The 13,091-nt window shown below is 53.7% G+C and overlaps 7 protein-coding genes across 7 annotated transcripts; 3 read left to right on the top strand and 4 right to left on the bottom strand.

Annotated features, from left to right (window-relative positions):
- Positions 1-219: 219 nt before the first annotated feature.
- Positions 220-2,669, bottom strand: PG998_012582 (uncharacterized protein; the record flags this gene model as incomplete). The annotated part of the gene is made up of 3 exons (XM_066879398.1): positions 220-1,711; positions 1,766-1,859; positions 1,913-2,669. 3 exons carry the CDS (start codon positions 2,667-2,669, stop codon positions 220-222), a joined length of 2,343 nt encoding a protein of 780 aa, XP_066725782.1.
- A 625-nt stretch (positions 2,670-3,294) lies between these two features.
- PG998_012583 (uncharacterized protein) lies at positions 3,295-5,004 on the bottom strand (the record flags this gene model as incomplete). The annotated part of the gene is made up of 6 exons (XM_066879399.1): positions 3,295-3,441; positions 3,502-3,549; positions 3,606-3,668; positions 3,718-3,750; positions 3,815-4,764; positions 4,869-5,004. The coding sequence occupies 6 exons, from the start codon at positions 5,002-5,004 to the stop codon at positions 3,295-3,297; spliced, it is 1,377 nt and encodes a 458-aa protein (XP_066725783.1).
- Positions 5,005-5,755: 751 nt separating this feature from the next.
- PG998_012584 (uncharacterized protein) lies at positions 5,756-6,467 on the top strand (the record flags this gene model as incomplete). The annotated part of the gene is made up of 2 exons (XM_066879400.1): positions 5,756-5,949; positions 6,032-6,467. 2 exons carry the CDS (start codon positions 5,756-5,758, stop codon positions 6,465-6,467), a joined length of 630 nt encoding a protein of 209 aa, XP_066725784.1.
- PG998_012585 (HMG box protein) lies at positions 6,468-7,438 on the top strand (the record flags this gene model as incomplete). Its single annotated transcript, XM_066879401.1, has 2 exons — positions 6,468-6,648; positions 6,708-7,438. The coding sequence occupies 2 exons, from the start codon at positions 6,468-6,470 to the stop codon at positions 7,436-7,438; spliced, it is 912 nt and encodes a 303-aa protein (XP_066725785.1).
- Positions 7,439-7,953: 515 nt separating this feature from the next.
- Positions 7,954-9,204, top strand: PG998_012586 (tRNA wybutosine-synthesizing protein 3; the record flags this gene model as incomplete). Its single annotated transcript, XM_066879402.1, has 3 exons — positions 7,954-8,139; positions 8,190-8,501; positions 8,650-9,204. 3 exons carry the CDS (start codon positions 7,954-7,956, stop codon positions 9,202-9,204), a joined length of 1,053 nt encoding a protein of 350 aa, XP_066725786.1.
- A 296-nt stretch (positions 9,205-9,500) lies between these two features.
- On the bottom strand, positions 9,501-10,170 carry PG998_012587 (uncharacterized protein; the record flags this gene model as incomplete). Its single annotated transcript, XM_066879403.1, has 3 exons — positions 9,501-9,887; positions 9,977-10,034; positions 10,112-10,170. 3 exons carry the CDS (start codon positions 10,168-10,170, stop codon positions 9,501-9,503), a joined length of 504 nt encoding a protein of 167 aa, XP_066725787.1.
- Positions 10,171-10,542: 372 nt separating this feature from the next.
- Positions 10,543-12,490, bottom strand: PG998_012588 (uncharacterized protein; the record flags this gene model as incomplete). The annotated part of the gene is made up of 3 exons (XM_066879404.1): positions 10,543-11,598; positions 11,667-12,136; positions 12,259-12,490. 3 exons carry the CDS (start codon positions 12,488-12,490, stop codon positions 10,543-10,545), a joined length of 1,758 nt encoding a protein of 585 aa, XP_066725788.1.
- Between the last annotated feature and the right edge of the window lie 601 nt (positions 12,491-13,091).

A 13,091-nucleotide genomic window follows, 5' to 3' on the forward strand; every position in this document is an offset into this window, starting at 1 on the left:
TAAGGGTCTTCGCGGTGCCCTCAGCCAGGCCAGAGAGAAAAATGCGACTAAAGCATATCTGGAGATGTGTACTATGTATTCATAACAGAGTCTACGGCATGTGTCTCGTACAAAGAGTGCATCGTTGGGATAGGAAGCCCATGGATTCTGTACACTACCACACAGGTGACAAGCTTGTTCATCTGAGCTTCTTGCGTAACACTATATACAAGATATCCCTCAATCTTTCAGGAGTGCAGCATCTCTTCTGAGTGCCAAGTATGCCGCGGCAAGGTCATTCGCCAGCTGGCTCTCCCCGGAGACCTTCATGATGGTAGCTCTCTTGGCCATCATCTCGCACTGCTTAGTGATATCCTCCATACTAGAATAGTGATTGAATGCCTTCTCAAGCGCCTCGGATGCCTTGGTCATGTATTCCCTCCTCTTGTTAGACTTCACATTGCCTGCTATACCCATGTATGCATCACCGAGGAACGAGTAGAGCTTAGCCGTCATGGCCGAGTTCTCGCACTCGAGACTTCGGGGCAGAACCGCCATCAGCAGCTGGATAGCTTGCTCGAAGTCACCCAGCGAATTGAGGATATTGGCGACAGCTCCGATGGCTGGCCATAGGTACGGGACCAGGCGGGCCCGCCAAGCAACATTGGCAGCACGGACGGCTATGGTGAAGCCCTTCTGTGGGCGGCCACACCGGTCCAGCAGCTCGGCTTTTATGAGCAGAAGTCGTACACGGAGGGCGATATCCTTGTTCTCGTCTCGTAGTTCGGAGACCAGGCCCTCGACTTTGGCAAAAGCTTCTTCGAGGTTGCCACGCCGGATGAGACACTCGATATGTAAGCTGTCGATAACAAAGGCTAGGTCCGGCTCAAGGTCTTCGTCCTTTGACTGTAAAAGCTGTGATAGCAGGCGTTCTGCTCCATCTAGGTTATTACGATGCAAGTCGCGGCGGAGCTTGATGATACCCCTGAATTTGTGCCAGTATTGGTTGGGCTTCCAAGCCCTGAGGGAATTGGAGTTCATCTTCTCCAATTTCTCCAGAGCCTCGTCATATTGGCCCTTGAGAGCAAGCATCGAGGCTTGACGACAAGTCACTTTTAACTCGTCGTCGAAGATCGTGTGCCTTGCATGGCATCGAATAAAGATCTCGCATGTGGTTGACGATAGATAAGAGACGCCGAGTCTATCCCAAAGCGCAATACTAAGAGCAAGCTGGTTTCCCATCGCGCTTTTCATGTTCCTCTCAACCAGGATTTGAGAGCTGCGAACCATGTGCTCGAGTGCCGTGGCAATGCTCTCGCCGTTAGATAGTGTCATTTTCGCTTCACTTACGAGTGCTGAACTCCATAGTGTCCACATTCCTGTCTCTTTTGCTTTGCTTCTAAGGAATGCCAATGACTCCTTTCCTGTGCCTAGCATGCTCTTCGACTCAAGCTCTCGAGTTACCTCGGGGTGTGCTCGGCCAAAATGGAAGAGCCAGTTTAACGCAAAGTTCAGACAGGTGATATCTCGGTTCTCGCGGGCCGTGGAGACCGTCTCGAGCATAGCGGATACAGCCTCCTTGTAACATCCGAAGTCGGCCTGCAGGACAGCGAGATTCATCAAGGCGTATTGGTAGAATAGCCGATCTCGATGTTGCATTGTATAGTCGAAATACTTATGTAAATAGTCAAACGAAGTCGAATAGTCCCCTGCTCGCCAGGCATCCAGGTAACTGAGGAGAGTATCAGTTGCCGTGGCCAAAGCTTCAAATTACACGAATACGAACCTGAGGTAGTGTGACAAACTAGGCACCATGTAGCTGTCGTTCAGTAAGTCATGGAATTGGTGATGTATCTCTTGGGGTATACGGTTGCCATATTCTAAATACGTTAGTGGACAACACGAACACGGCATTCGCTAGGCCATATCTTACTTTGCATCTGTTCGATCTGAAACTCGAGGAGTTTCTCTATGTCATCCGTACTGACAGGCAATGTTGAGCTTGGGTCATCTCTGAGCATATCGCCATAAGCGACAGAGGCGACGGCTTCCACGCCACCGCCCCACGTGAGTTCGCCTTCTAGGAGTACGTTGTCGAAACTTAGACGCTGAAAGCTGGGAGTTTTCTTCCGGTAAAAAGCGGCCGTGGTCTGGCGGTACTTGACGAAGTCCTTCCACAGCTCGAGGGCGTCGTGAAAACGGAGTCTTGTGAACTCCAATTGTGCTCTCCGTATGAATGCCCCAAATGGGGAGTTTCGAGAAAATAGGATAACCTCCGGACCGGGTGGCGCGACGCCCAGTTCTGTATCGCGCCGTACATCCTCTTTGGTCTTGACCAGCAGGTCTGATCGCCGCTCGAAGAACTCGTGAAGGGCATCCAGCGAGTTGATTTTCCATAACTTGTCGAGGAAAGCATACCACAGGCTGCGGCCCGGCATTCCTGAGGCAGCCGTGTGTGGGCCCAGAACCTTCTCAAAGTCCGCAATGGATATGACCAGACTAACCGTCCGCTCAGCCTTTTCCCATTGTCCTTGTCCATTGGCGGGCCGGCCTGAAATATCGCGATCTATCAAGTGTGAGGTGATGAAGGAGAGCACCTCAACGATGGACGATGTGGGGACAGCCTTTTCGACGTAAAGCTCCATCAGAGCCAGAAGGCCTATTTTGGCCGGGGTAAGAAAACGTGACATGATGTTGGCTTTCTGCTGCAATTGACAAGCAGAGGACTGTGTTGACTGGGAGATATCTGGAGTTCACCATGATACTCTCAATCTGCATGTTCCACGAATAGCCACTACGCCTACGCCTACAAGGGTAGTAGGGCAAATAGTAGGTCAGCAATTGGCACCTCAACCATGTGTAGTTGTTGTTGCATTTGCATTCGACTGTTTCTACCACGACAGTTGAGAAGGGGCCATTCACTGCTGCTACCAAGGAGAGAAAGACTTGGAAATCAGTAGATCACAAGAATAACAGTCGGCATTATGCAGTCGCAATTGTCATCTGGTTGAGGAGGTGGTTGTTGCTTTAAACTCATGCACAAGCGCGTTTTTGCCTAACGCAAATAGGCAATAGCTACGCTTAAATGCACGTCTCATCACGTGATCTTGTACCTTCGATCAGTCGCGACTGCCAATAACAATAATCCCCCCCAGGTTCCATCCCTCTTTCCTCCTCTTCACCACCACCCACAGGGAGACTGAACCATCATGAGAAGCGTCGCCTAAACCCAAATTTGGATGCTATGACTGCTGAATACATCATGATGCTTATTTGAGCAGAGTCATCGATCATGGTCGGCAATCCCAGTCAGGCCTAGGCACTATCAACACTCTTCAGCTTAGCACAGGACTGCGTAGATCGGAGATCCTTGATGTAGTGGCGGATTCGCATATCCTTCAAGGCAGCATTGAGGTAATCCATCCGCAGATTGCGGGCTCCGTCGAATCGAGGTCGTCCCTCCTGTTGGATTGTCAGCCATTAGACGTCCAAGCATGCCAAGGGGAACTCCTTGACACTTACCAGAATACCCTCCTGAAGGACACCGTACTCAGACTCGGCCATTCGGAGCTATTCATCCCATGTCAAAAAATATGTCATTATTCGCAACGAAGAGGGCCACAAACCTTGATGCATCGTGTCTTCCAGTAATCCTCGCCAGTGGCAAGAGAGAGTTCCTTCGAATGGATCTGCTTTGGTTAGCACCGCCAAGGGGAAAGCGAATTCAACAAAACTCACGTTAGACACGGCCTTGTCTTTGACCATTCGAATCTAGGTGATCGTCAGTCAGTACTTGAGCCGGCGAGCTTAGGTTCTTTGAAAGTTGACTACTTACATGGCCGACCTCTACCAGTGCAACTCTGTACTTGAGAAAATACTTGTACCAGATGGGATACATGGAGAAGGGCAACGATATCTCAAGTGGGCCCTCATGCTCGCCGGGCTCTTGAGCGCTCTCCACGGCGCTGTGGCGGCGGATCGTGCTTAGGTCGGCCTGTTGCTCGTTGCATAAGTAGAGTCGCCAAGCACTGCCCTTCTCCATGCGAATAGGGGTCTGGTGGCCATTGTAACTTCCCCAGCCGACCTGGCCATCTTCGTCTTCCAGGCAAAGCTCGTATGTGTTGCTGGCGAGATCTACACGCGTCACCCAGCTGTAACTCAAGCCAATTGAGTTACCAGGAAGCTGCCACCATTGCTTCTGAGCGCGAGTGTTCTTGCTCCAAACCTTGGCTATCTTGAAAAGTTCGGCAAGGAGCAATGACGTCTTGCGAAGAAGCTTTTCGCAGGCTTCGACAAGTGAGCTTTGCTGATGAAAGTGCTTCTTGATTACCTGGTACCGCTTCTCCAGCTGACGATAGGCATACTCCGTCGCATGGTGGTGCTTGAAGAATCCCATGCGGGCGTCCTCGATACCTGCGGGGAAATACTTGGCACGCAGAACCTCATATCCCACGCCGAAGTCCTCCATGTAGCGACCCGATAAGAGATCAACCCAAGGCAGAGTCTTCTTACGGGTCTTTTCCACTAGCTTGGGGAAGCCCGAGATGAGTTCTTCGCTCACAGCTACGCGATGCATGGGCCAGGCGGAACCAAAAACAACTTTCCAGTGCCAGAGGGTGTTGGATTGCTGTTGGAGGTTACCCAGCCAGAACCTCGCCTCGATCAGGATGAGGATGGTCTCCATCTGTGTTTCAGAAAACGATTCTAAAACGCGGTTGTCGGTTCCCAGCCACTCGGGAATTTGCTCGTTGGTGTTCAACATGACGACAACGAGTTCCTCAAAAGCTGGCACCTGTGAGTTAGCATATAAAGTGTTCTGTATGTGATTCTCTTTCACTTTGTGGATGTGATATATGGATGGGACGTATGGATGGGATGTGGAAGCTCACCTGGCAAAGGGTATGAGCTTGATCTCGTCATGCCAGAAACATCGTCAGCAAGCGACAGCACATCGTTTATATCAAGGCCATGCTCAATCATGATGTCCTCGGCCAGAGCCACCAGGTGCTCATCAGTGGGGTTCATGGTTGCAGTCTGGGTTGAAGCAGTTGATGTGACTTTTCGTAGCTGCAGGATGGATGATAGAGACCAGTGAATGCTTGGTTAAAGAAGCTCAGCTTGTTTTGATTTATTTAACTACTCATAACGCGTTGATGGTACGTACCGGTATAACGTATATTACGGCTGCACGTATGTAACGGCTGCAAGCCGTTACTTACCCCTACCCAAGGAGTACTTGTAAACAATCCAAGAACACAACCAGCAAGATCCTGACGTCGACTTCATACCTGCCCATTGCTCATTGAAACTTTGAATTCCCTGCGTAGCTCTAGAGATAATAGTTGTTGAGTTGCTTTGATGATATGTCTATATTGTACGTAGATACCCTGTAATAGGATGAGATCAGCGAGTTGATATCAACTCAGGAGTCGCCAACCATCTTACTTATAATAGACCACACCCTCCGTTTTAGAGTGCTGTTGGCGTTCTGCAATTAATTTTTCACATGAGGGCCACATTTGCAAAATATTTCTAGAAAAGCATCTTCTTCTCTCCCGTTGGACAACTTCCACTCAACCACCTGGGTTCTCTCACCCATCCCGCTCCCCTTCTTCATCGCCATCCCTCACCGGCTTCACCATTGCATTCATTCTCTATCCTTATGCAGATCGTCTCACAGTTTGTTGTGATCTAGATTCCTCAAACTTGGTATAATCAAGTGCTGGCCACTTGAACCCACCGCTTCACCACCAACCCCGCACCACTTGTATCAACAATGGCAGACCATTGGGATCAAGAAGTTGCTGATGCTGCTGCTGGACAGCAGCATGACGGTGTCGATCTCTTGCAGTCGACATGGTACTCGCTGGAGCAACAGCTTAGCCTGTTCTGCCATGTCATCACTCTTGCGCCTGGTGTTTATGACACTTGGGACGTCGCCTCTCGAGAGTTCATCAAGCAGAAGATGGTGTAAGTCAACATACTACATCATCCAACCAGTTTTCTACGGAACTGACGTTTGTTTTCTTCTTCTTTTTAGGGAGAGATACAGTTGCGATGCCTTGTACCTTGCTGATTCGGGAACTCCTGGACGTGTCTTCCTTGCTCCCAGCTTCGCTCTCGACAACGAGCGAATTGGCATTTGCACCGTCGGCCCAGATCAGCTTCCTGTCGTTCTTGATAATGGAAGCATGTGGGTTGGGAGCCAACAGCCTGATCAGCAGAAGGAGCATCTTGACCACGTCATCCAAAAGTCTGTTCACGAAGCCGTCCAGCAGGCCATGCAGGACATGCAGCAGCCGTTCAAGAATCTATCCATCGCTGGCCCTAATACTTCTTCCCAGAGGCCATCCAGTGAGTATGGCAGTCCTGATCCGGACATTTCGCCCAAGAAACGAAAGATTGCGTCACCAATGAAGACTGCCACTCCGTCCAAGAACAAAACCGCCCAGGAGATGCCGCCCAACAATAAGCATGACCAGGGCTAGATGCCCGAGTCTGTAAATGGCAGCGATAACAGTGGTGGCCTCATTGATTCCGGATCGAAGTATCGCAAGAAGACCTACGCATCTGGCGGGCCTCGTCCTGCTAACTCCTTCATACTCTTCCGTAAGGAAGTCCAAAAGACGATCGCCGCCCAGAACCCGGGCAAAAGCAACAAAGAGCTTTGTGAGTAGTGTCTCCTATGACCGTATGTGTTTTGACTCGTATACTGATGCAATGAACAGCCAAGATCATTGGTCAACAATGGCGTAACCTCCCTGATGAGCAGAAGAGCTTTTGGAAGAGCCGTCAAGAGGAGGTCGCTCAACAGCACAGCGCCATGTATCCCAACTACAGATACACCCCTCAATCAAAGGGTGAGAAGGACAACAAGAAGTCTCCCAGCAAGAACACCTCAAGTGAGGCCTGCATTCCCAAGGAGACACCTCCTGAGATGATTGCCCCTGAAGGGCCCGAGTCGTCTTACAAGCTGCCGCCGTCTCCCCCGTGGAACAAGACCTCATTTGAAAATGCGGAGACCGAGGAAACCGACTTGTCGGACCCGGTGATGGACCAAGTGCCATCGGTAGAGGAGATCGAGTCTTTCTTCGACCAAGCTGGCGCCAACGATGGCGTGAACAACGATGCCGTCAAGGGCGATCTGACCGATGCTGCCAAGGGTGACGCTTCCGATATTGGTACCAACGATGTGGCAATCTACAATGCCGTGGTCACGTTCGGTACCGGCTATGGCGATGTCACCAACGGCACCCCTGTCGCCCACAATGGAGGCATCGCCAGCAACGCCGCTGACGACGCTACCACCTCCCTTGGTGACAATACTGGTGGTTCTGGCGACTTTCTCACTCATCTCCTGTCTGGCTCCGGCACCAACGAGTACTGCGAGATGATCGACTGGGACTTTGGTAACTTTGACAGTGATGCTGGTATGCGAGACTTCGATTTCAGAGAGTAGTCCCTCTGGGTGCTCTACCAAAGACACAGGAAGACAGTTTGGTTGGCCCTTTGAACTTGGAAATCCTGTTGACGCAACTGGAGGAGAGACGAGTTTGACAAGAAGAATTGGTCTGGCACCGAGTTGGCAAGAAAGGTGTTCGGGTGGAAGAAGGTTCATGGAGTAAAGCGACTGTCACCAGGTTTGAGACATTGTGATAGTTGAATACAGTACTCTTGAGCAGAATTCAGGATCCTTCCCATGTTGACGCTTCATTGTCCCTCACGTCTTGAGTGGACTGGAAACATACGTACTTCAAGACCCTCGCGTGAAGCTCCGCTGAATATTGCATGTAAGTTCGAATAGTGGGGCTTTGGCGATTTAGTCGGTCGTCCATTCACATTTTCAGCTTGGGACCCGTCCACGATCATCCAAACAAAGCCCATCGTTTCTCGTCCTATAATCAGACCGTAGCACTCAGTCGCGGGAAGTTACACAAATACAAAACCCTTCTTTTGTGCCACCGACGGGGGAGAATGGCGGGGGTCATCAGCGAGGACTTCGCGGCCCGCAAGCGCAAGATCCTGGCCCAGCTCGCCGTGCCTGACGCCGAGTACACGGACGCGAGCCCCAAGGGCACCGTGGACGCGGGGATCCGGGACCTGATCGACGAGCTCAACGGGCTGGACGGGTTCGTGACCACCAGCAGCTGCGGGGGCCGGGTCAGCGTCTTCGTCGAGGGCGTCAAAAGAGGAGCCCCGCGCGAGCGCAGGATGCCGATAACGGCATGGCCAAAGGTGACGAGGAGGGCATCGAAGGAAATGACGATGATGCGGCAGCGGCTCGGCCGGCCGGCACAGCAACCTTAGCAGCGATAGGGGGTAAAGGCGGGGGCGGCAACTGGCTGTTCGTGTCTCACGATCCAGTAGTTATCGCCGATTCAAAGGGCCATGAGATGGATCTCAAGGATGTTCTTGGATTGAAGAACAGCCATGAGGCGGGCGAGGATGATGGGTCACCGTTGAGGGAAGACTCTTCCTCTATGATTTCCTCGAGACTCATCCACTTCAAATTCGAACCCATGGTAAGCAAATACCTGGCACACGTACATGATGGTCAGCCCCAGTCAGGAGAGGGCGCATCTGGACTGTCTCCGTTTCTGTCAGGCTACAGGCGCAGCCGAAGCTCGTGGTCGTTTCTCGTACGGGGAGTGCATGCTGACCAGGAGCTAGATACTTCACGTCCTTACCGCATCACCAGCGCACGCCCAACTCCTCCTACGCTGCGGTCTCCAAGCCGGGTTCCGCGAGAGCGGTGCCATCAATCTGACCGCAAGCGCCGGGCCGGGAGGGGCGGAGATGGCACCCACGCCCATGGTAGCGATCCGGTGCATGGGTCTGACCTTTGAGTCCCTGGTGGGAGTAAAGAAGGAGGGCGGCGACGGAGATGAGAAAATCCAGTGCACCGTGACGCCGGCGTACCTGCGGACGTTGGTGGATATCGGCAACGAGCGGTTCGCCGAGAACACGCGGCGGATCCAGCGGTTCCGGAGCGCCGTGCTGGAGGCTACGTCTCCGGTATCCGGCGGCCCGAAGCTGAAAGGGGATGGCTCGGTTTGGGAGGACGCCGAGGCGAGACGGGAGAGGAAGAAGGCCGAGGGCTTGAAGCGGAAAGCGGCGCTGCAGAACCAGCAGCCGAGTCAAGACGACCAGTCCTCGGAAAACGCAGTACCAGCAGCAGGGGACGACGACGATGCAGGCTTGAGTCTGAATACAGCTTTCGCATGAACTTGTCATAAAACATGCCCCGGCTCTTCTCATGAATGATCAACACACCCGCATATACAATGAAATATGTAGCAGCCGAGGAGGGCTCTATTCTCCGAACCCAGCTCTTTCTCTCTATGTGATAGTTTTACAGGAAGGACACCAACTCTTCTTCAAGTGGAGTTTTGCTGGCATCATAGTATCGTACCGTACCATCATCCACCACCCCGTCCTGCACCCGGCCGGTTTCCTCTTTCGCCTGCCGGCCTTTTTTTCTCCCACCTGGCCCCTCGTGATACCCAATGTGCCCATCCTCTCTATCGCACGACCCGGTCAACCCACTCCTTCTCCAGCCGGCGCACCTCGTCCCGGAAGTTCTCGACCTCCTGCCAGCAGTTGAGCGGGCGGCGGTCGTTGTCGCGCAGGCACTCGAGGACGCCGGTGCGCGCGCGCTCGACGCTGTCGGGCAGGACGCGCAGCTGTTTCCGCTTGTCGAGCCGCGAGCGCAGGGCCTCGACCTCCTTGGACACGGTGTGGCGGTTCTTCTCGTCCGTCTCGGTCTGGTGCTTCTCGTCCTCGGCGGCCTGGGCCTTCTGGTAGGCCGCCTTCAGGGCCGCGCCCTCGGACTGCTCCAGCTTCTTCAGCTCTTCGGCCACGCGGGCTTGCACGGCGAGCTCGAGGGTCTGGGCGCGGGAGACGTCGCTCTGTGTGGGTTCGAAGACCCAATGATTAGTTACGTAGCTCGCATTGGGCTTCGAAGAAGGCTGTTGTTATAGAGCAGAGCTGTTCGTACCTCGCTGCTGCCCTGAAGACGCTCAACGACGTCCTGCGAAACACCTACAGGCCCGGAACTGCATACGTAGGCCATGTCAGTAACATATGCGCGCACTGATTCTCGTCTGGTTTCGGGCCATGGAGAGAGACTAACGCTTTCCAGACATGTGCAGAAGACTGGCCATCGGCGGCCTTGGAAGAGTTGGCGCCCATGATGTGTGTGCGGTCGTCAATTGGGGTTTCGTCTGGGGCCGGCCGGGGGGGAGGAGGAAGACTGTACGTCTATCGTCGATTTCGTAGGGTTTTGGTGATGCTGTTTTCGGAGGCAGCGAGCTTCAATTGGAACGTTTCCAAGCTTTGGCGGAGCGGTTATTTCCGAGGCACACCTGGGCCTTGGGGTTTTATTATGGGGCCGCCCACAGCCGCTTCTGACGCAATCATGTCCGGCTAACAAAAGGTGCCCGGCGTATACACATTATATCAATCATAACTACATATTACTTTCGGACCAGTAAATACAATTAGTCCACAAAAATAAGTATACCCGATGTTATCGCTATCTTCGTGTGAACGTGCCACTGCTCTCTACCACTCAAGCACGACGCTATCCCACATGAATCCTCTCCATGTCGTGTTGCTTGTGACCTCAAACCGGATCTCGTTGACGCCCTTCCTGAGCACCGTACCCGCATCAAACGGGAATTCAAAGTAACGCCACTCGCCCGCCGTCGTGGCCGAGCGGTAGAGGGACGGGTCATTCAGTAGCCCCGGAGCGGTGCCGCTTGTCAGGTTCCCGATGACCACATCGTTGGCCCAGACCCGAGAACTGACCCCCGTCGAGTAGCCTGCTAGAGACACTATGAGAGTTGCTTCCTTTGCTTTGCGCGTGTCCCGCTTCGGGCAGGGGGGCGGTGACTTCTCCAGCGAGAACGAGATGAACCAGCTCCCCCGCTTGGACTGCCCGAAACACCAGTCCTCCGTCAGGGAAACGCCCGCCGTGAAATGGAGGTCGGCCGGGCACTTCTCCACGAGGCCGTGCTCGTACGGCGCGCCGCCGTGAGCGAAGCCATCGCTGGTGCGGTCGAAGTCGCCCACCTGGAAGATCTTGGTCTTGTCCGAGACCCGCCACGTCATCGTCTCGAGATCCGTCGTCTCCCCCGCCGTGACCACGACGTCTTTCCGACGGTATTCAGTCGTCACGTCGGCCGTCTCGCTGCCGTTAGACCAGGCCTGCAGCCCATAGGTCGCGGCGCGGACGTTGCGGAACTCGAACCGGCCCTCGGCGTCCGCGTAACCTGTGTAGTAGTAGTCGGAGCCCATGTCCAGCGCCGTCTTGTTGCCGCCGTTGTCGCCCAGGAACACGGCGGCATGCGTAGCCGGTCGTCCATCCGACAGCCGCAGCTGGCCTCGGACGGAGCCGCGCCGCTGGTACGCCTCGTCCTCGAACCAGGCGTAGGGCCACGTGACGAACTCGTCGATGGCCCGCTGCGCCGCGTCCTCGCGGGACCCGTCGTTGAGATACCAGAGCCACGGGCCCCACATCTTGCCTTCCGGAAACTCGTCGACGGCCGAGACCTGAAAGTGCGTGCCGTGGATCATGTTGAGCTGTACCGCGTCGCCGGTCTTCGACTCACGGTGAACCTAAACAAAGACACGTTAGCGTCAGGATCTCTTTGCCCCTCCAGATTTTCTCGAAAGTCGTATCATACCATGAGCTCCTGCTTGAGATGGTTGCCGTTGTAGTAGTCCTTGCCCGCGTTGATGTACCAGCTACCAAACTGCTCGCCGTAAACCCCGTAATAGGTTTGTGTCCGAATCCAGTCCGTCAGGTCGTACTTGGTGAGATATCCGCCGCTGCCGTCGGGTTTCAGCCACGTCTCGTCCTGGACCTTGTTCTCGGGCCGGTAGTCGCTCAGGGGCGGCAGCGCCTCGTCGTGGAGACCCGTCTTGCCGTGCGTGAAGGTCGCGTTGTCCAGCCGCCACAGGGTGCGGAACTCGCCCAGCACCGGCAGGTCGCGGTTGACGAAGTATTGGTACGCGCCCGCCAGGCCCGAGAAGATGACCCAGTGCATGTCGCCCTCGCGCGCCACGAACTTGACGTCGATGTACTGCGTGTCGCGGTAGGTCCCCTCCTTTTCGATGGACGCCGAGGTCCAGTTTAGGTCACTTTGTGCGCCGTCTGTACAAACAATGTTAAGAAGACGAACAAATAATGAATATAATTCCATCTCACATATTGTTGCTCTATTCCATGGTGTAGTTGAATCACAATGGGCGGAGGTGCAAGCAGGGCAAACTTACTGTAGCTGACATAGTGACCTACAGCATCACCAACGCAGTCGTGGCCTCCGTAGAATAGTTTCACGCCATACTGACGCCCTTGAGTCATATTCCAGATGTCGTTGCCAATTACCCATGTCTCATTCCCGAGTTCCTGAAGAAAGGGGCCTGCTGGTGCCCGCGAAGGCAGTGCATGGGCAAGACTGCTACTCAGTAGCAGCGCCATAGTGGCGGCAACAGACGCAATCCACATGTTGGTGATCTTTTCCGAGTGCTGACCCGTTCGTCGGTTGTGAAAATCAGAAGTCTCTATATGTTAGGCGGTCATCAACCCAGAAGATGGAACATCATCTTATTGATATATAGCCGTCCCCAAGCAGGACCTTGTGGCTAAGGCCACTGCTTCTTCGCCGTATTGCACAATATGCCAATCATCCGCCCAGAAGCAATATCCGATACCTAGAACTGGGTCATGTACATGGCGACGCCAAGTTCAGGTACAGGCTTCCCCGCATGGGCTCCAAGAGACCCAAGCTGTTGAGGCCTGTTAGCCAACATGATATGTGGAAGAAATGCCCGGCTGTTTGGGACGCTACCTGAAGAATCCTGGGGTTTGTGGGGCTCCGCGTACAGCTCGGGATAATCAAGGCCGGACCAGAGCATGCGGTTTAGTGGTTACGATGTCGCTTCGTGTCTTACTACAGTGTGGGGATCATTCATGGGATTATTGTTATTTTAGATGCTTTCTGTGTACATGACGCTTGCAAGCTTATACATACATATCCACCTCTACTCTAATTTTTGAGGGTTCTGTATCTTCTCTCCATCAAACGCCGCTCTGTCTGAAGCATGGC

Source organism: Apiospora kogelbergensis (genome assembly GCF_038363985.1).
Source record: "Apiospora kogelbergensis strain CBS 113332 chromosome Unknown utg000008l_segment0_segment0, whole genome shotgun sequence".
NCBI lineage: Eukaryota > Fungi > Ascomycota > Sordariomycetes > Amphisphaeriales > Apiosporaceae > Apiospora > Apiospora kogelbergensis.